The sequence below is a fragment of the Triplophysa dalaica genome, chromosome 4, assembly GCF_015846415.1.
Source record: "Triplophysa dalaica isolate WHDGS20190420 chromosome 4, ASM1584641v1, whole genome shotgun sequence".
NCBI lineage: Eukaryota > Metazoa > Chordata > Actinopteri > Cypriniformes > Nemacheilidae > Triplophysa > Triplophysa dalaica.
Window position 1 is genome coordinate 22,229,506 of NC_079545.1, and position 21,502 is coordinate 22,251,007.

The following is a 21,502-nucleotide window of genomic DNA, read 5'->3' on the forward strand; positions in this document are numbered from 1 at the left end:
CCGAAGGGTCTGTCTTTTTGTCTATTTTTACATGAAGAATACATAAAAAATGTGATATGTGGGTGAACCGGATTTGACAGGCAGTTGTTGGATTTCTGTATGAATGAAGGGATCTGTCATTTGAAACATTTTTACAGAGGTTTCTTACATGCAAACTCTTCTCCGTGTCTCGCACGCTCAATGACACACAGACTTTCACTCTCTTTTCCTCTCCATGTGATTTTAAATCTAATTAGAAAGACTTTCCATCTTTATGTCTAAAAAAAGACTTTAATTTTCACTTCTTATGCATTGCAGCACCTGAACCACAAGGTGTAACTGAGGTGTGTATGCGTGACGATGATTAAATGATAAGTGTGTGAGAATCTTAGATGTTTTTATTGTGTGGAGTTGGCATTGTTTCGTTGCTAAGCTTGTGCTGTTAACAGTAATACCTGTCTGTTAGATTTTTATTATTTTTATACTCTGTTTTCAAAAACTATGTTTTTTATTGTGCATTAATCAAACTGCAGTTGGTTTGTTTTGTAACTCAAAACAAAAACAAAAATACAGCTAACAAGAGAGAACAATAGAGATACTAAAGAAAGGAGGAACAAAGATAAAAAGGGAACAAACAGTGACCTTTTGATCACTTTTCATCTTTGTATATTTTTCAAAAATGTTTTGATACATTTAGGGAGCTATATGATCAATACATGATCAAATAAACGAGTCATTTTAGAAGAGCATTAGCATTTTGGATACATAACGGGAGCCATATGATAACTATATTATAAAATAAACAAGTCATTTAAGAAGAACAATAGCGTTTTGGATACTTCACAGGAACCATATGACCGATACTTGAAGCTGAAAAGCGATCGAAAGGTCACAGTTTGTTCTCTTTTAATGTTTGTTCCCCCTTTATTTTGTTCTCTATTGGTTCGTTCCTGTTTACAAAGGTATCCAAAAAGTATAGTTCCATGTGCTGAGTCATCTACATGATGCACCTTATCTTGGTTGTCCCTGAGGGATTGATCCTAGTGTATGTCGCTTTGAAAATTGCCTTGTAGGCATTTGATAATGACAATATAATTCAATTGAAATGTTGAAATGGAGCATGGACCAGTTTTTCAGGACCAGTTTTACAGGACAATTATCTGAACTGGTTTTAGATTAGATTAGATTCAACTTTATTGTCATTACACATATACAAGTACAGTGTAACGAAATGTAGTATATGCAAATACCAGTATGGGTGATCTATTGAATGCAATATATGGACACAAGTGACAAAGACTTTTCTCAAAATATCTTTGTTTGTGTTCCACAGAATAAAGAGAGTCATATACATGTTTTGAATAACATGATGGTCCTTTTCCCCACTACAACATTACAAAGGATAAAGAATCCTATATGATAACTGGACATGCCTAACATGATTAGTGTTTCTAAGGGCTCTTATAACCAGCGATTTATAAAGGTCTGTCATGAGATTAGATTCTCGAACAAGTTTTGTCAAATATCATACCTCAAAAAACACAGTTTGGCATGGATAAAACAATCTTGCAAAACAGTTATATCAACCACAGGATTTCACAATTGTTCAAAAACAAAAAGCACTGTTCCATAGGGCCAAAGCCAGATTATTTTGCTGCTGTTGCTCTTTTAGTTGGCATTCTCTTGTGCTTGAACCATTCACCTTATTAATAGTACTGAATAGTAATGAACAGCAGCACATGTTCTTAGAAACTCTGGAACAAAAGAGAATTGGACTTTATTGGACAATTTATGCTGCAGGTGTAACACAGCAGCAGTGCTAAGCTTAGCTCTCCTATGCCCAGGATTACTTTCTGTATGATCTTACTGTCATGTTTCAGGAATGTTAATATCAGCTGCAGTCATAAAATTTGATGCTTGTCCATCTCTGATACTCTGATTTAGATTTTATTCTAGGGTGCTGCAGAGGTGCCTAGGCTCATTGCACATTAAAGCAAACCTTATCACCCAGTGGGATGATGGAAAAATGCAGTGCTGGTACTTTTAATAAAACAATACCGTCTTTAGGTTGATTGACACAACAGGGGTCTTATCCCCGATGGTGTATCAGACGCCTTCCTTTGTTTTTTATTTGTTATCAGTTTTTTTATTTATATTTCATAATTTTTTATGCAGGCTTACTGCATGTAGGTGGAAAAGCAAAATTCTCACGAGGGCTAATTCCTTTATAAAAAACTAATTTCTGGCAGTGGAAAGTGTGTGTGAGTATGTGTGTGTGTGTGTGTGGAGAGAGAGAGTTATTCACTTCACCTCACTTTCTTTCTGTCTTTCTTTCTCAAATATAATAAAAAACATAATAATACCTAATTTGTGTTCTATTAAACTCTGCCTATAAATGTAATGATGTCTAAATTATTTATTGCCATTCTTTCTATCAACAATGTGAAGTATGTTCCAGAACACATAACATTTTGAATGATATTTTGGTAGCAGGAGGGTGGAATTAGTCTTGGTGCAAAGGCACCAAATTTTGGGCTTATTTAAAGGTCCAACGGGCTTTTTTTGGAGGATCTAACAGTTATTTTATATAATATACATTACTATATCTTCAGAGATGTATACAGACCTTACATAATGATGTTTTGTTTTTATTATCTTAGAATGAGATACTTCCATCTACATACTCCGCTGGTCCCCTTGTGTATAATTCACCATGTATCTATAGTAGTCCTACGGAAAAACTGTTTACAGAGTGCATCCGTAAATACGTAATCTCCTTCGGCAAAGAAGTGAAAGTTTGACAACAACTTTGTCCTTTGTCCATTTTGAAAGGGAGAGGGGCGAAGTGAGCCGTTGGTTGCAAGTTGCAACCTCACCTAAAGATGTCACAACATTTCACAAACTGGCACTTTAAAAAGGACTGGAATTAAACGTGTCCATTTCGAGGCATTTTTTACTATCAGTTTCAAACAAATTCTAAATTCTTGGTTTGCCATATTCATGTCAGTTCAAAGCTTAAATGGCATCAATAGCATACATAACATGGCCCGGAAATGGATCCTAAAATTAGTATTTTCTTGTAATAAGAGAGATATTAATGAAAATCATTAACATTAATGACATGGCCTGTAAGTTCTTCTGTGATTTGAAGGGTTTTTACATAATGCAAGGCCACTCAAATCAGGAGGTACAAATGCAAGGTGAAGAAATATGCCAGTCGTTGAATATCCATTTGAGGAAGTTCTGAACGTATAGAAAAGCCAATCTGACGAAGCATTGGAATTTCTTACTTTAAAATCTTTCATCTTAAAAGATAACATAGGAGAGCATCGGAGAAGCACAGTACAGTGTCTATAGGGGCAATTGTGACCAGCCTGTGAAAAGAACATTTGATGTCTTCATTCGTGTTTTGATGTAGATATCAATGCCTGGAATGCTTTTCTACTCTGGTCACGGCTAGTCACTGAGCTTAAATGACATTTTGGAGAGACGAGTAAACAGAAATCTGCTTTAAACTTGGAATGACCACATCAGAGATCTGAAGCACATACATCAAATAGGTCCTGCAAAAAGCACCTCTTCAAGATACCTTTGTAACAACATCTGGTTGCAATCAAAAAAAAATGTCTGAAGAGAGGACATGAAATTACAGGGTTAAATCTCTGCAGTGCAAATTGAGATGGTTTGTGGCTTCAATCTATAACTTTTCCTTTTTCCTGGTAAAGTGGTTATAGGGGCTGCATGGATGTGATGGTTTGTTGTGTGAGTGAATAGTATTTCATACCTGATACTGTTTGTTGTTTACGTTCATAATGTTTTAAAAGCATTCTATGTAATTCTATTTGTTGTTTCTTTTAAATGTTTTTTAAGAGAGCTTTAATTCTACAAGGTATTTTTAAATGAGTGTCATAATTTGTTAGAGTGTAACTGATCATGCCTCTCTACAACCTCACGGGAATGTTTAAAAAATGGGTTTAATATTGAAAAAGACTGTTTTATTATTCTTTTATTAAAAAGGCTCATGCTGAGGCGTTGAATTACATGCAGTAATTTAAAAACTCATAAAGGAACTTATTTTCAAAGTTATAATTATAGATTTTAGTGGCTGAGAATTTGAATTGTGATTTCATTGAGTTGGCAAAAATCAATAAAAAGACAGTAAATGTTTATTGGCATGTTATTCTCAGCATGCTCTCTCTGTTTCGTTGTATATGTTGTAAAGATAATGAAGTTATGATAATGATAATGTGATAATAAACGGATCCTTGTTATTTTGATATGTCGGGATGACAATCACAAATTCAATCAAATGAAAATCAAGTATTTGGATGAAAATGTGGCTGTTGTCAGCATAAGAGATTTTGTAAAATAACGGTTTGTTTTGCTCCACAGAGCTTTGGTCAGAACGTGAACAGCTGAATGAGACATGAGGACATTAATCATCCTTATCACTGCCAATAGTTCTGAAAATAATAGTCTAATCTACTGTGCACACTGATGGAAAATTTATGGGGTGGTGCGCACTGGTTTAAGCTTGGGACTGCTAATAGGAAGCATTCATTCCTCATACGCAGCAAGCCACGAGCCAACACCATTATGCTTTTGAGGAAGACACTTAACCCCATGTTGCTTTGGGAGGGTTACACGTGATATATGTGAAAAATTGGAAATTAATTCCTCCATCGTTTTTTAAATGGAAAGAAAGTACGGGACGACACTCCGAACTTTCTCTAATGTGGTATCTCAATAGAGCGATAACACAGCTCTTGTCACGTGAGCATATCTGTAAATTCATTGAGCTGTAGGAAAAGTCTGCTGACGAAGAAGGTTCTTATGGGACTGAGGGATAGATTCCTAAGCATAAATATATGTGTGTGTAGGCCTGTGTGTCGATTCTACAAAACAATGAGTGCATTTATGTACATGTCTGTGTGATCCTCGGCACGCAGGAGTGGGAAGGTTAAAACAGAGTTAGCTTTTGTCTTCTGTCTTTGATACATAACCGGAGTGGGTGCGAGTTCTCTGGAGAACTTCTGATGAGTATTTGAGAGAAATAGATGTGCTAGCATCTTTCCAGGGAGGCATGGTGTTCCTACAGGAGTCTGATATGACAGTAACAATCAGGAGCAGGTTTGAATTCCCTCTAAGGGCTTTATAATGACACTGTTTCAACGTTTTGATTGGGGTTCACAGTGTTCACATCTCAGCCAACTCTCAGTCTTTATTCAGTCTTAAAGCATAAAATATAGGCAATTCTTTCAGCAAATGATGGAGCTGTTTCAATTCGAATCCCTGTTCGGACACCAACTGTAGCCACACTTTATTAAACAATATACTGAGTGTGTTTGTGGTTTGTAAATATTTGAAGAAATTTGCATTTTTATAAACGATTGACAATGTAACAGGCACAAAATATCATTTATTAAATATAATATAATGAATGTAGTGCACTAACAGTTTCAAAACCTGTAAAATATAAACTTTTTAGATTCATATTGTTTTATTTGGGTTTATCTCAATATTTTTGAATTGAGTTTAAATCTTTTAATGTGGGCTCTTAGCTATTTATTTTATATAAATGAATATTTTTGAGTGTTTTTTAAAATGCTTTGAAATTATGAATATTCATTTACCATTGCCTAAAGGAAACCCCAACATGTTGTATTCCATCTCTCAAATCTCATTGAAAAAGATTGACTTTCCTCTTCTTGATCCGTCCACAACATCATTTTCTTTGCTTCAACGCCTGTTGTGTGTTAGCATTTTAGCATTAGCTGCAGTGGTATGCAGAGAATCTCTGTCCTCTTGGCCAGTTGAAATATGGCCTTTGCGGCCCCTCCCTTTCTGCTTCTCAAAGTCACTGACACTCTGGACCGTTACGCTCTCAGACGTTTCTCTGCAAGACTCACACGGCAACCTTCATGACTCAACCTTTTGAACCTGACCCTCAGCCTGATACCTGCGAGCATGGCTTTCTTCAACTGTCTAACAGCACTCCTCAGCCAGGCTAAGGTAAGACAGAGAACGAGACAGAGAGAGATGTCAGTTACACAGCATAAATAACATAGTTGTAAAGCATTATCTGCATAAGACTGACATCAGGCTTATTCTCATTTGAGAGATGACACCTCCTAAACTTTGTGCACTTTTGTAATCTGTAACTTAGTATCAAGAGTCGTATCAAAGCGACATGTACCACCACAGAATTTTTTTAGGAGAAATAACTCTGTAATTGACCATATTTAGAAAATGTCCAGTCAATCTATAGAAGTAATGTCTTTCAATAAATAAATACTTTGTACTGCCTGTGTGGATAGTAGAAGGCATACAATGTTTGTTTGGGTGGTGAAGTGGGTGTAGGAAATGAGCATTTGAGTACTAACTGGACTCGCTGAATGGCTACTTATAGTGGGGAGAGCGTCAGCCAAAAGTTTGTTACCACAGTAACGTGTTTTTAAAAGCACCCTTTCACCAAAGTTCTTCACGGCTCAGCCAATAGACGCTGAGGCTCCCATGACATCACAACGTTCCTAGTGAGAGATCCTGATATATTTAGTCTTTTTCCGTTGCAGACTTAGAATACAGTGGAATGTCTGTTACTGGAGAATGGGTGGAATCATATTTTGATTCAGCATCAGACACACCCCACATGTTCAGCCTTTCAAGAATGAATTTAAATTTAATTAAATTTCACTCTGATTTTGATTGGTTTAACAGAAAATTAAAAGCTTTCATCAAGAGGTTACCATTTACTCACTCACATCTCATTTCAGCTCTTCTTTGAGAAGTACATATTGAGATTTTAATCTGAAAGTCTGAAGCTACACTACGTGTCACAAGTTTGGCATCACTTGACAAAACTGTTCTCATGCTCTTAAAAATCTTTTAATCTGAAGGTGTGTGTTTCAATGTTAAAAATAACTTATGTGGACAAAAATATAATTGTGCCAACATATAATTGTTTGCTTTTTTTTATAAAAATGGATTACTTGGACGATGGATAGATAAAAATTCCTTCAATACTCTTCAATACAAAGCATCCCAGGTCGAGACCATAGATGTATAAGGTTGAGACATCAAGAAGCTGGCTTATAAAATGATTTTGCTAATTCTAGTGTAAGGGTGACTTTGAAGGTGTTAAAATAGAACGTAGAGTTCGTTTATTTTGAATAATTTTAGTCACAACATAATTTCCACAGTTACTACTGTATTATTCCATGGTTTATATTCTAAAATGTGGAAAAAATATAAAGAAAGAAAGAGTGAGTGAGTGAGTGATCGCAAACTTTTGACTGCTAGTGTATACGATAACAATGTGTGAAAGAACTGCTGAAATTCAAGCCATCATGCATTGAGAAACCACTCCTCAAATGATCATTCTTCCTCAAATGATCATTCTTCCTCAAATTCTTATAAATTTGTTTGATTCAGAAATAGCTTTAGACCTTTAGACGTGTCAAACCAGGTGGACGTCCTGACACAAGTGAGACTTGAGAACACCAGCCGGGGGTGAAAGTATAAGCAAACCCTCTTACATTTAGGTTTTTTTCTCACACAAACGCAATACATTTAAATTATACTTTTAGGGTGATTTTACTTTTTAAAGTGCTAAGCTTTCATTCCATTAAACACATATGCTCAGAAAACACACACATCTACTAAGAAATAAACCATTTGAGATTGGAATGATTAGGGCGAGTAAATGAGGACAAATACATTCAGACTATTTAACAGATGCTCTTTGTTAAGAAAAAGCCTTGAAACTGTACTTTTGGTTTTTTCAATTCAAAACATGCAAGTAAAGAAACTTTGTCATTATAGTCCTTCTTTGATCTGAGATTCTTGTTATTGGGATCGTCACACAGTTTCTAAAGAAAATTAGTCATAAATATATTGTCATCATATTGCATCAAATATGACTGAAGCATTTTTCTGATGTTTCAGAAGCTGACAAACTGCTGTCGTGTGCGGACCACAGGTAAGGATATGCAATTCTTTTACAGGTTAATGGCTTTACTACTTACCACATTTCTAGGACAGCATCTCTAGAGCACCAAGAAATTGACTGGGATAAAGTGGATGCAAATAAGCAAAATCACCTTCAAAAAAGCCAGGAAGGAGTGGTTCCATAAATTCAGATTTTTGTTCTTCCACAGTCACCTTTAGTTTGGAAGAAATTGCTTAAATAGATTTTTAGGAGTGTATTATTTTGTTCTGTGTGTATGCAACCTAATTGAATAAATGAAATTAGAATGAACTAGAAGTAGATCTGTCTACTCAGATCTCTGGTATGACCTCTTCTCGGACTCCTTGACCTTCCCTCTGCATGTGTGTCACCCAGTTGCATTTGGAGAAAGTGATGGTTGTCTCCAGTTTGGGATCACATGACACAAAAAGTGGATCATACTATTTATAACACACCTCAGACGGCATGAAATCTGATGTGTAATTATTCACCAGAGACTTTGAGGTTTTGCATGTGTGCCATGTTTAGAGGCCAGACTCTGGAAGTGCTCACAAAAACACATATACAAAAGTTATTACCAAACTAACACATGAATAATTACCTACAGTTCACCCAAACCGGAACTCCAAGATATACCTGTTCTCGTGTAAAAAAGATCAGATTTATAAATATATTAGCCTACTCAGCTCCTTTGGGGTTGTTTATTTTTAGGCTCAGTGTTATATTACTTCTGATACCTCATGGAGATGGTTTATTGGATACTAATTCTGAATTTGTTTGAATGTGTGTAGTTTTTTATAGTGTGCAAACAACTAAAGGGTTCCCCATATGAAGAAACTCAGGAAACTTGATATGTGCTTGTGAATCCCACTCTTGCACACAGTTTTTGTTAATCTCAGATGTTTATAGTGTCTGTCCTGTTAAAGGTCATTCAGATGGATGATTGCTTCATCATTTCACTGCTCTTCATCATGTGAACAACCTTTAGAAATGTGCCTCCCAGTCATCACAAATCTTTATTTGCTCACATAGTCTGGCAAAGCATTGACCACAAGTGTGAGATATTTACTCTGCGTATTTACACCTTCGTGCAGATCAAAGTCAGAGAGGTATCAGTCCACGGTAACATCAGGAGATTGGTTAGTTCAGTGATTGGATTCACACTTCATGATAAGGGATGCAAAGTAGGGTCAAACATTGAATAGAAAGGTCTACAATGTTGTCCTGTGGCTTCTGCAATTAACATGTCATTCATTACTGTAAATGTATTACAAAACCTCTGGATATCTGTCACTGTTTGTTTACATGTGTCCCCTTATAAAAAATAAAAACAGGGTTTAATCGGGTTTAAAAAAAACTAAACTAAATTAAACACTAGTTTCTAGTTTATTTTGTTTAATTTAGACTCAAAACATTAAAATCACTTTACAAACGAAACAATACTCTGACAGTGTTATATAAAGAAATGTATATAAAAGTGAGTAATGCAGTGCCTTTATAGAAATGCATGTAGGGTCCAAAGAACATTTGACTCGTTTTATGCATTAAAAATATTTTAAAAAAACACTTTTAACTACACAGTCTAGTTTATAACATCTCAGCCATATATAACCTGACAAGCAGACCGTTAAAATAGCTCATAGAAAAAAATCCGCTAGGCGTCAGAACGGAAACTACAACAGTCAAAAGACGCACATCCATGAAAACTTCACATCCCGTGATGCATTGCGGTTTGAATGGTTGAAGGACGGCGTCTACGGAAAGTCTTTTAATTAGAACTTTTAGAAAATAAATGAAACTGTAGTGCCATTGACTCATAAAGAACCGCGAACAACGGCTGGTTTGCCTTCGAGCAACAACTTCTATCTCATCAGAGAGGAAAAATCTGGGGTTAAAAGTCGAGCTCAGAAGTCAGACGAGTTTGGGAATGGATAAAAGTTGTAATGGCCAACAGGCGAGATGTTTAACCTCACAATTCAGAGAATCTACACACAGAGCTTTAACTTTACTGCGGAGGAAAGCGAAACGACGTCAGATAGAAGCGGGTAAGTCATGCGGATAAACTTTTGTTTTCGCGGGATTTGTTTTTCTGAGGGTAACTTATCTGCAGGCAGCAAAAAGCAACTAACGTTATAACATTACGAACAGGACTCAAAAGTCTTCCAGTTATGCGTTCTTCATGAATTATTTTGTTTATTAAATTATAAAATACACCTCTAAATCAATACATTGAAATGTATGTTTAAGTGGATGTGTTGTTAGAAAAAGGACGGACCCTTTTCTTACACGCAACAACATTATGCCTACAATACTATAGTTATGTTAAACGTACCATAGTGCTGGCTTTAATACCTACGAAACCTCACTCATGCGGTTTATGAAGCTTTATATTTCTGATGACTGTTGATAGTGATAAATCGTCACGAGTATCACTATATAAAGAATAATACATTTTAACTTTATGCACTAAAACGCCGATGGAAGGAAGACCTATAGTATATTTTGGGGATACATTGGTTGCCATGTCAAAATGTTCCGGGGTCAGTAAAGTTACACTTAGCACACGAGGTACATGCGCTGCCACGTTTTACATTCAGTTGAAATAAGAGATCTATTCATATGTGAGAGGCCAACAAATTATCGTGGAAACTACTATATCACAGTGAGACACGGGTTTCCTTCAGTCTATTCACTGACCTGCCTAGCAGTTTGGTATCATTTATTGAGTTTTAGGATACAGGAGCTGTCTCAAGTATATACCAATTTAGAAATACTAATAATCATGCCTTTAATGGAGAGAGAGGCCAAAATTAAGTAACATAACTGACATGTGTCCTGAACTGGGTCTTACAAGACAACCTAAAATGTTTGATAAATGAGGCAACTTTCTGCTGTTCTCATTGTAAACATGACAGTGTCAGTATTGCGTTTCCACAGAAACTGTGATGATCTTAAAAAGTTTACCAGTTGCTATAATTAACTTTTATGAAAGTGTACTTTTTTTGTGCCTGTAGACTTGTTTTGTATTTAATTATTTGCCCCAGGGTAGAGAGAGTTGTGCTTTGGAAACATCTACAATAAACTGAGGAACAGTATACGGTTTCAGAATTACTGTTTCCTCTTTTGTGTGATTTATTAGGTAAACATATGATGAACATCATGTGTTAAAATCAGGTCACCAAATCGTTCACCAGAGAGAGTTTCAAGAAAACGACGTGTTTATTTGAATAGAGTTGTTCTGGTATGTCTATTCGGGATGGGTCTGAGTCTGGTCGATCTATCTCAATGTTTCTGTCTCGCATTAAATATTTGAAGTGCTCTGAAGATAATAGAATTTTTGATGGAAGATTGTTGTCATGTGTTGATTATACGTACAGTAGAATAAGTGCAGAATATCAGCACATATTTTGGTAATATTTTATAAGTCAGATACAGGCTCAAAAGCCTGATGATAGCAGTATGCTGTACTGCATTTTTACACATTTGAGCACTAGAAATAAAAGTACTAGTACTAAATCTTTTAATATTTGATCATGTACAAATACAAACGAGCATCCCTGCTAAAAACAACAGAAACCATCACAGAAATTACGTCATAGGATTTATTGGTCTTATGGCTGTTGTATTGGTTTTAAAGGAGGCATGAATTAAAATCACAATTTTAACCTGAGCTTTTGTTATATAAGAGGGAATCATTTTCACGCGAACATCATGTACATGTCAGAACTGAAAACGCCCTTGTTACTGAGATAACATCTGTTATTGAAGCCAGGCCCAGTGAACGGCAGGTTCTGGAATGCACCTATCTATGACGACATTGATAGGTTGAACACCGCCTCCAGAGAAAGAATATCAGCGACGACTTCTCTATTCCCACCCCCCGGGTTTGCGCATGACAATTCTGAAGTAACACAAGTGGCACCGAACCAGATTGAGCGAGCAGGCAAGCAATAAACAAACATGCCGATAAATATTGTGCCATCCCTGGTTGTGGAAGAATACAGTCGCTGCATTACCTTCCTTTGGATTCCGATATTAGGAATGTGTGGTGGTTAAAGTTTATTTTCTAAAGACGTTCCAGCTCATATGGGAAAAACATGAAGCGTTTGTTCGTTTCATTTCCCTGAGGATTCCTTTGTGAACAAGTGAGAGATCGACACTGGATTTGTGGAGAGACTAAAATTAATAAGGCAGTGCTGTGCCGTCAATATTAGATCCGATAGGAATGGCGCAGCAATCCTATGTGAGTAAAATATTTTCTACTATGCGTCACTATTGCTTTGTTAGAGATCGCTTGATATGCCGTGAGCACTGTTCACAAGAGGTTAGTATTACCTGGGAACCTCTAGTCATTTGTATTAATTGCAGAGGTTGTCTGTGATCTTAAGCCTGTGCGAATCAGGATCTTTGTGATTTGGCGGGCTCATATATAATTTATCATAGGTTTTATCCACCGTTTGCGAATAATGGAGGCTGTTTTGAAGTGTTTTGGTATTATTTCGGGTGATATCCATAAATTACCAGGATTCTCCTGTTTGTTTATTTATCATGGAAACTCTCTCAACATTTTATACCTGCGATCGCGGTGATCTTTTGTCTGGTTCGCGGTCATTGTTCTCAAATGCTGACAGCTATGGTCATATATCATTAAACTAGTGATCGACCGAATATTGTTTTTTTAAAACCGATAAAGATACTGATTATTAGCATGTTTATGTGCCCAATACCCGATATGCAGAACAGATTTTCATTTACTGTTATACTTCTGCTTTTGACACACTGATTACAACACAACTGTACAAACTATTTTATTTAGAACAATCACTCCCTCCTTGCATACAAAGCAACACATCTGCATCGATACACCAATAAATAGAGGGGTCTGAAAGAGTGAAAATAAAGTGCACTGTTACTAAATTGTCTTTGTTCAAAAATAAATAATTCTAACCAATTAAAAATAAAATAGAGGGGTCTGAAACACAAACACTGCACCAACTCATTGGTAGGGACCGAGGCTTCGCGCACACACACAGAGAGAAAGAGAGCACATGCAAACATGGTAGAGCGGACACGCGTCACTCGCATCAAACAGGTCAGAAAAGAGAGAAGTTTCTAATATTTTTGTCAGTCTTATTATATACGGACAAAGCACTGTTTATATATGCAATTACTAACATCACATTCAAACTGAGATCGATTGTGAAGATAATAAATAATTAATTCCACAGGGCTGTATTTATTTAAATGTTTATTAGTGAAATAATGGTAATATAGTTGATGAAAGTATAACTAAGGGTGTTTTAAACAAGTTAATCTTGTTTAAAAGTTAGCTACATGGGGAGGCTATGCTAAAACTTCCTGAGCATCATCCCGGTGAGTGAGCATCAATATTAAAGATGAGCATAGACAGCAATAGTAATTCTTTTCAGCTCTTTTTTTATGAACATGAACATGAATGAATTCATGGCTGTTTCATTGAATCATGAAAAGTTTCGTCTTTATTGGGGGAGGAATTTATAGCCTAGGCAATGTGACTCAGTGAGTTTGTCTCTATTAGGGAAGCTGCATAAATTACATATCAGGCATTAAATGTAACCTCTCATTTGTGCATTAATTGCTCTAACGTTAAATATTAGTGTATTAATAAAGCGAGTAATGATTACCTGTGCACGCTGTCGTTTCTGTAGCGTATCCCCTCAAAGGCTCTGCTGCAGTGACGGTCCTGGCACAAGATGACGGTGCTTATCTTTGAATCCGATATTAGAAAACAGATACGATGATGAGAAATTGATAAAATTATCGGGAAAACGATGTAACGGTCGATCTCTACATTTAACGCAATACAACTATAGGCTATACAGACTGTACGCCAAGCCTTACAATTACATCCAGGAAATAAATCCGTTAACTTGAGTAAAATCATCCCGTGCGAATGTGTCACATGAAATATTGTAAAAATCACGCAAACGTCATAAGTAGACCTCATACAACCGTCTTAAACCATAAACAAGCCCAGTTCATCACACCTTTATGTGAAAACTATAATGGTCTCTACTGGTTTCGTTGAGTTCTGTTGGTATGTTGTCTGGCCAATGGGAGCCAGTATCACAATATAAAATCCATTTCTATGGTAAACACCTAATGGTTCATAATCGTATTGTATGTACGACTTCAGAATTTGTATTAAATCAAAAGTTTTATTGAAACATTTGTGAGAAGAGAGTTTCCTTTTGCTCCACTACAAAGATAAAGGAAAAAGGAGGCAACATACAGGCTTTGCTGATAGGTATTTGTATTGGTTGTTAGTAAGTGAGATAAAATTACTCAACTAAGCTTGATTAGTTAGTTCCTTTCTCTCAGTTTCTTAACGTTGTATGAGCATGATGAGACCTTTGTAGCTCAGTGTAGAAATATTGGATGTCGATAATCTTATTAGGCTCTGATTTTGAGTTATTATAAAACATAGAAATATCAATGTTTTATCGTCACTTTGTTTTAGTTGTAGTCTTGTTGCTGCAACTGGATGCAAGTTTTACACATGCAGCTTTAGATTGATGGATTTGACAGAACAAGGACAACTGCTGGTTCAAATTGCTGTCAGTGTTTACTTCTGAAAGTGACGCATTGACGTGTGAGATTGTGTGGATGAGATCTTAGTTTGATCTTGACCTGGCTAGGTCTCTTCATTCACATGGTTTCAGTGTTCTGGCTAAAATTCTGTCATCATTTACTCACTGTCTTGTAATTTCAAACATGTATGAATTTATTTTCTTCTGCAGAAGACAAGAGAAGATATTTTGAAGAATGTTGTCAACAACCAATGCAAGTCTTGGGTTCCACTGTGGTTCCATTACAAACATTCTTTAAAACATCTTTTGTTTTCTGCAGATAAAAGTTACATGGGTTTGAAATGACAAGAGGGTAAATAAATAATCACCTTAAACAAATACATCTCTTTCATCATCTGCACTATTCTGTAGATTAACTGTTTTTATTAAGTTTTTTGTGGCTACACACTTGTCATCTGATCATCATCATCTTAAATGAAACCTTTCTGTTCTCCGCTGCAAGAACATTTGTGAGAATAGCACAACACAACAGAAAGATATCGAAGGTACCAGAGATACCAAAGGGTCTGAAAGTACAAGTCAAATAAACAATGAACTTCACACGATTCGCAAGATTCTACAAGAGGAAGCTGACTGACAGTGCAACACATGCTCCTACTTTCTGTTTCATTATTCAAAGTGTAGCTTTCCTTTGGCTCAGTGATTAGAGCATGGCGCTAGCAACGCCAAGGTCATGGGTTCGGTCCCTGTGGATTGCACATATAGTCAGAAATAAATGTATAGTACAATACAATGTAAGTCGCTTTGGATAAATGCGTCTGCCAAATGCATAAATGTTGGTGTTAATGTGGTGTGTATACATGTAGTACATTTCTTCGAAACGTCACAGCAGAAAATAGTCAAGATGCTATCATTACTACAGAAACATCTCCTGAAGTTGTGTGTGTGCTATGGGGTTTACTGTGTGTTTAGAGAACTATTTAAGTTCTTAGAACTCTAGACCAAATGAACTGGTGGCATTGTATAAGTTTACAGTGTTTAAGGATTTCAGACTGACATTTCCTTGTAAAATATGAGCATGCACATTTATACCAACTAAAAAGCGAAATGATACCGGACCGATTGGGTCAGACCGGGTATATAAATTAACACGAATAACAAAAGTGTTCGTTTTTTCTTTTTATATTGGACCTAAGTTGTATAATAAAACAAGCAGATTGACTAGGAGACATTTGCAAGCAGGACTTCAAAGGACATTTCATAGAAGTTATTAAGTCATTGAAGCTGTTATTTGACCGTTGGTTGTCTTGGTATTTGTGTAGAGAAATCCTTATTACCAGCTGTAGGACTGTGATGAAAGTGAAAGTAATTAAATACGTAGCGCAGTCAAATGTTTACAATCTTTGATAACCAAACACTACTCCAGTGGCTCTTCCTCTTTTCTAAGGAAGGCCTTGCCCCCTTTTTGGCGTATTCCTTTGGGTGGAGGTTTTTTAAAAACTCAGAATAGTGACATCATTTACCCGGGAAGTATATGACTGTGGTCCTATTCCACCTGTTCTCTGTAGTCCTTGAAAAGCGAATTCTGTTAAAGACAATATCTCGCTTGGCATGGAACTTTGAGTTTTATCATTTTGCAGGTATTATTTATGCTCTAACACACTAACTTAATGTTTTAAAATTGCCATCACGGAGAATTGCCACTTTAAATTGCTATTTTAATGTGCTGTTAATATGCAACTGTGATCCCAAAGATTTGATTCCTCTCTATTGTTTTATGTCTGGATTGTGTTATTCTCTTAAAGTTAAAATTGTTATAAATTTATCTTTAATCTTCATCGCTATAGTCATCATCCTTTGTGTGAACGGGCCTCAACCTCTACTTGGGATCAATATTACTACACTCAAGTTTCCCTTGATGAATGGGAATAGGGAAAAGTAGTTCCCTTCATCTCAGTGGAATAAGGTTTTATGACTTTTCTACATTTCCTTTCTATATTAAAATAAAAAAAACTTTGCTTGATTCGATTGTTCTGAAGGTATGTAAAAATAGTTTACTAATCTGATATTTGGGGTCAATATGACCCCACTTCAAATAAACGGGAAGTGTGGAAAAAAATTTCATCAATAAATGTGAAACTTTTCATACAGAAATGAAGACCTTGTTCTAGAGCACAAATGCGATATATTATATCTTTACACACACACATACAGGCTTGTATATGTTATGTTTGAGGCATTTTCTTCCTTTTTAAAATATCATCATTTAGTATATTTTTTAAGCTATTTAGTTTACGAGGACATAGGAAGTTTGTTTTTGTTGTTATACACGTCATCACACACATCTGTGTCCTTGTAAACCATGTAAACAAGCACACACACACACACACACACACACACACACACACACACACACTTTACCATTACAAAGCTGACAATTCAAAATGTACTTGCACTCTCACATACAAACACATACATACACAAACATGCACACACACACACACACCTCCACAGGGGCCAGGGAGATCTTCAGCCGCAAAAGTTACAAAGATGACATTTCAAAATGCATCAAAAACTTAAAAAATGCATCTATTTTATAGCGTTTAAGTATACATAAATTCTCAAAATGTATCACAAAAGTTGTGAGACAAGCAGTGGGCCACATCAAAAACAATGGATGGCCCTCTGCTGGTCAAAATAATTTATTTTATTACTAAAATCATTTTAGGTTTATCTCTAACCAGCAGATGGCAGAACTCTACATCTAAGACCTAGATCAATGTCCATAAACAACTTAATTTGGATAATCATTTGTGATTTTTTTATGTCATATTTCACATTCAAACTATTGGTATAGTTGAGGAATTTGGTCGTAAATAGGCACAAAAGAGCTTAATTTCTCCCAAAACACAGCATTAATGTAAAGATAAGAATTGAACAAAAAACAATTCATAACATGGTTAAAATGTATATCTTTTTTACAATTACTTCATCAATTGTTGGGGTCACATTGAATGGGTTAAACACAAGCTGCTTAAAAATGCACACAAATATGCATCTGCAATACAGCAGATGGTTTTCTGAAGTGTTTGACGCAGCTTTTGATTTTCATGTGATTTTTCATCCATTTGCTGGTTTGTGTGTGTGTTACTGTAGGTACTCATGCTGTGTTTATGTGTTTGAAGTGTTAATGCTGTGTGTAGAGGTATGTGTGTGAGGTGATCATGCTCAGTGTATGTTGTGTATTTATAGATGTGCATATATTTTAAAAGTTATGGTGTGTGTGTGTACATGAGAGAGAGATAGTCATGGATGTTTGTCACAGTAAGCGGGTTGATGTTGCCTTAAGCGTACTGTGATTGGCTTCTCAGTATTTTGGTGTCCATCAGTCTTTGGGAATGTGAGGTCAAAGCTGAGTCACTCACTGTCATTCATTTCCTATTTTAGATTAAATCGTCTGTCTCTCTCCTATTGTCTGTTTCATTTTCCTTGTCTTTTTCGGCTGTCTGAGATGTGGCTCGGCTGGTGCAAGTACGCGTTTATTTGTTGCATGTCTCGTGTCTGATAGACATTAAAGAAACTCATCGAAAAGGAAGTGATCCGTTTATGACAAAGCCACGCCCTTTTCGTGCAGTGACATTTTCCTTTGTGATTTCCTGTCTGATCCCTTGTTTCCTGAACCGTCTGTCCTTCTTCACCACTCCTTTCCTCTTGGTTCGCTCTCATAGGACCAAAGGAATTACATCAAATTTAGTGGAACAGGAAATTACTGGATTGTCTGAAATTTGATCCATTAAATATATTTCAATATAAGTCTCAACTAGCAGAATCCACTACTAGTCTTTTATTTCACTTATGTCTTCAAAAGAAACATACTCAATTTCTCACTTTCCCCCAATAATATTCAACAATTATTTATTGAGTTAATACAGTGAAAATTGTGTTCTTTAAATTTACACTGTTTTGGTAAATATAATGAAACACTTGTAATTAAATAAAACTTTGTATGAACTGACTGAAATTTTCCCCTATGTTTCAGTTCAGTAAATAATGGCAGGACTTCACATTCTCAAAAAAAACAATTTGAAATGCCTTATTACTTTTCAGCATCACGGCAAAATCTGGAATTAAAGAGTTAATAAGCAAAAACAGAATATTGTGTTTTTTATTGTTATCATGTTTTATTGTGGTAGTTGGTTGTATTTTTCGAGTTATTATTACTTAATCAAAACAACCGAACTGCAGTTTGCACAATAAAAAAACAAAAAAGAAACCCCTTTAATAATTGTAAACCAAAACGACACATACGCACCTTTTTTTAAATGCTGCTGCAGGTGTGCAGGTGGGTTTTGGGCTTGTTGGTTTGTTCCCTTCCCCAAGTTTAATAAGTTTATGATGCACCTGGCCCTGGGGCCGAATCACACACAACTCTTATAAGACTAATGACAGGACTTTGTTCAAAATGCCTTTGAGCGCGTTTGGCATGTCAGGGCACACTAAAGCGCTCAGACTCTGAAGTGTGGTGCGTGAAGGAGGAGTTTTGCAGGGAAGAACATTTGGTCTCTGGAACCAGATGGTGTAAGTGGGTGGGGGAGTGGCAGGAAGGGCCAATCCCCCCACACCCTCCCCCTCAGTATAACGCCACCGCAGTACATCAGATCGTACTCCGATATACTGAGGTGATTTGAGTAAGGATGACAGTTCAGAATGGCCCTGTTTGGATAAAAAACACTTTTCAGGTTGATTCTTTTGGAAAAAGATGAACCTGCGTTGGCTTTGGGTGTATTAATGGGCTTTTTCAGGCGAGTTGGTGTGTTTCCTGAATGTAAACATTTAATAATGTCGGACCTCTGGAGTTTGAGCGATTAGGATGGAGAGGTCATCTCCAAAGCACCGAAAGGGTCACGGTGAGTTTTAACCTCGCTTTTTTCATCTGTCCGTGTGGCTCTGGTTTCCATATGAAGGTGTCCCCAACCGGCTAAAGTTTTGAGAAAAGAAAGGTGTGACTGATGATTGAGGATGTTCACAATGTGGTTTGGTCTATCACTCAGAAACTTGAGGAAGGAGGATGTTTGTGTTGTCCTCTGTCAGGTCCTCTGGGTTTTGTTGATTTCATTGCCAATCCCACATATACAACAAATTGTGTGTGTTTGTGTGAGTTTATGGATTAGAGCTGTTGTATTTAAAAGCTAGCCACAGAATAAACTGGTACAGAAACAGTGCTTATATAGCACAGAGTTTAGTGAGAATTTAACCTTTAAACCCTAAAACTGATGGCAGTCAATGAAGAATGTTAATCATACATTTGTTTGTTTGTTGGGGGAGAAGACAACAATATGCGTAAGCGGGTAAAGCAGGATTGGTATAAGAAGTAAAGTAGAATTGTATTTGGGGTAAATTGAGGCGGACTGTGGGATTGTTGGGAGAAACCAAAGAATCGCTAAGAACAATGAGCCGTATTCAGCCAAACACACACATCTAAAGCATAGAAAACATTTCCTTCCACACATGTACAGTGCACACTCAACAGTTGCTATTTATTCATACAACAGATGCCTCTATCTAAAGTGTTTCTCCTATTTCACATCCAGACACACCCCAAATTGATACGAGACACATGGGGAAAGCGTTAACAGCATATCTGTAAATAATTCGCTTGTCTGGCCTGCCACAATGTGATGTTCAGTTAGAAACCTAGCGAGATTCTTGGCATTTATCTATTGAAAAGAACCAGATATGTACTGTTAGCATCCAGAAATTAATCTTCATCTCATTCATCAGCTTGTTCAAAAAACACTTTCATTCTTGTGGAACGCACTTATACTCAGTGTTGAGAACAGAAGGACTCTTCATAAACTTTTCTCAAAAATACAGCGAGTCTTCTGAAGAACACAGAGACCTTAGAAATGCACAGAGTCTCAAAAATACAGAATCGTTAGAAACATAGAGACTCTTCAAAACGCACACACAGACTTCTTAGAAATGTGCGGGAACACGCAGTGATTGTAGAAATGTACTATGACCTTTAAGTTTCATCAGAAGTACAAAGACGTTATAGAATTACCAGAAATATGCTCAAACGCGGAGGCGTAGCAACCATTCTTATTCTTAGGGGGCCATGAGCCGCCTACTTTAGGAAATTACCGACCAAATTTGTATAAAATTTGGACTAAGACTTCAAGAGCCAAATCCTCTGCCAACTAGTGGGTTTGGCAGTGGACTAAGTGAACATAAAGGTGGCGGTCTATAATGGCTAATGCCCTTTATTCAGCGAAACTACTACGCTCTATAAAAATCGTGCAATTTAGCACTAAAAGTGATTCTGGCTCGTAATCATAGTGGAACCACTTTTGGTGCTATATAGAACTGTATTTAGGAACTTCAGAACCACTTTTGTGCTATATAGAACCATATTTTGGTACTTCAGAACCACTTTTAGTGCTATATAGAAACATATTTTGGTACTTCAGAACCACTTTTAGTGCTATATAGATCCATATTTTGGTGCTTCAGAACCACTTTTAGTGCTATATAGAACCATATTTTGGTGCTTCAGAACCACTTTTAGTGCTATATAGAACCATATTTTGGTGCTTCAGAACCACTTTTAGTGCTATATAGAACCATATTTTGGTACTTCAGAACCACTTTTAGTGCTATATAGAACCATATTTTGGTGCTTCAGAACCACTTTTAGTGCTATATAGATCCATATTTTGGTGCTTCAGAACCACTTTTAGTGCTATATAGAACCACATTTTGGTACTTCAGAACCACTTTTAGTGCTATATAGAACCATATTTTGGTGCTTCAGAACCACTTTTGGTGCTATATAGATTCGTATTTAGGAACTTCAGAACCACTTTTAGTGCTATCTAGAACCATATTTTGGTACTTCACAACCACTTTTAGTGCTATATTGAACCATATTTTGGTACTTCACAACCACTTTTAGTGCTATATAGAACCATATTTTGGTACTTCACAA

At 36.4% G+C, this 21,502-nt stretch overlaps 1 protein-coding gene across 3 annotated transcripts in view; it reads left to right on the plus strand.

Moving 5' to 3' along the window:
- Nucleotides 1–5,877: 5,877 nt before the first annotated feature.
- stard8 (StAR-related lipid transfer (START) domain containing 8) overlaps nt 5,878–21,502 on the plus strand; it is a 59,702-nt gene continuing 44,077 nt past the window's right edge. Inside the window, exons 1-2 of one of the 3 annotated variants that reach the window (XM_056746080.1) lie at nt 5,878–5,991; nt 7,924–7,957. In XM_056746080.1, coding sequence (XP_056602058.1) covers nt 5,947–5,991; nt 7,924–7,957 — 79 coding nt within the window. In that variant the 5' untranslated portion in view covers nt 5,878–5,946. Of the gene's footprint in view, nt 5,992–7,923; nt 7,958–9,669; nt 9,991–19,154; nt 19,422–21,502 lie in introns of those variants that run through there. The other 2 variants (XM_056746078.1, XM_056746081.1) reach the window with 2 other exon arrangements.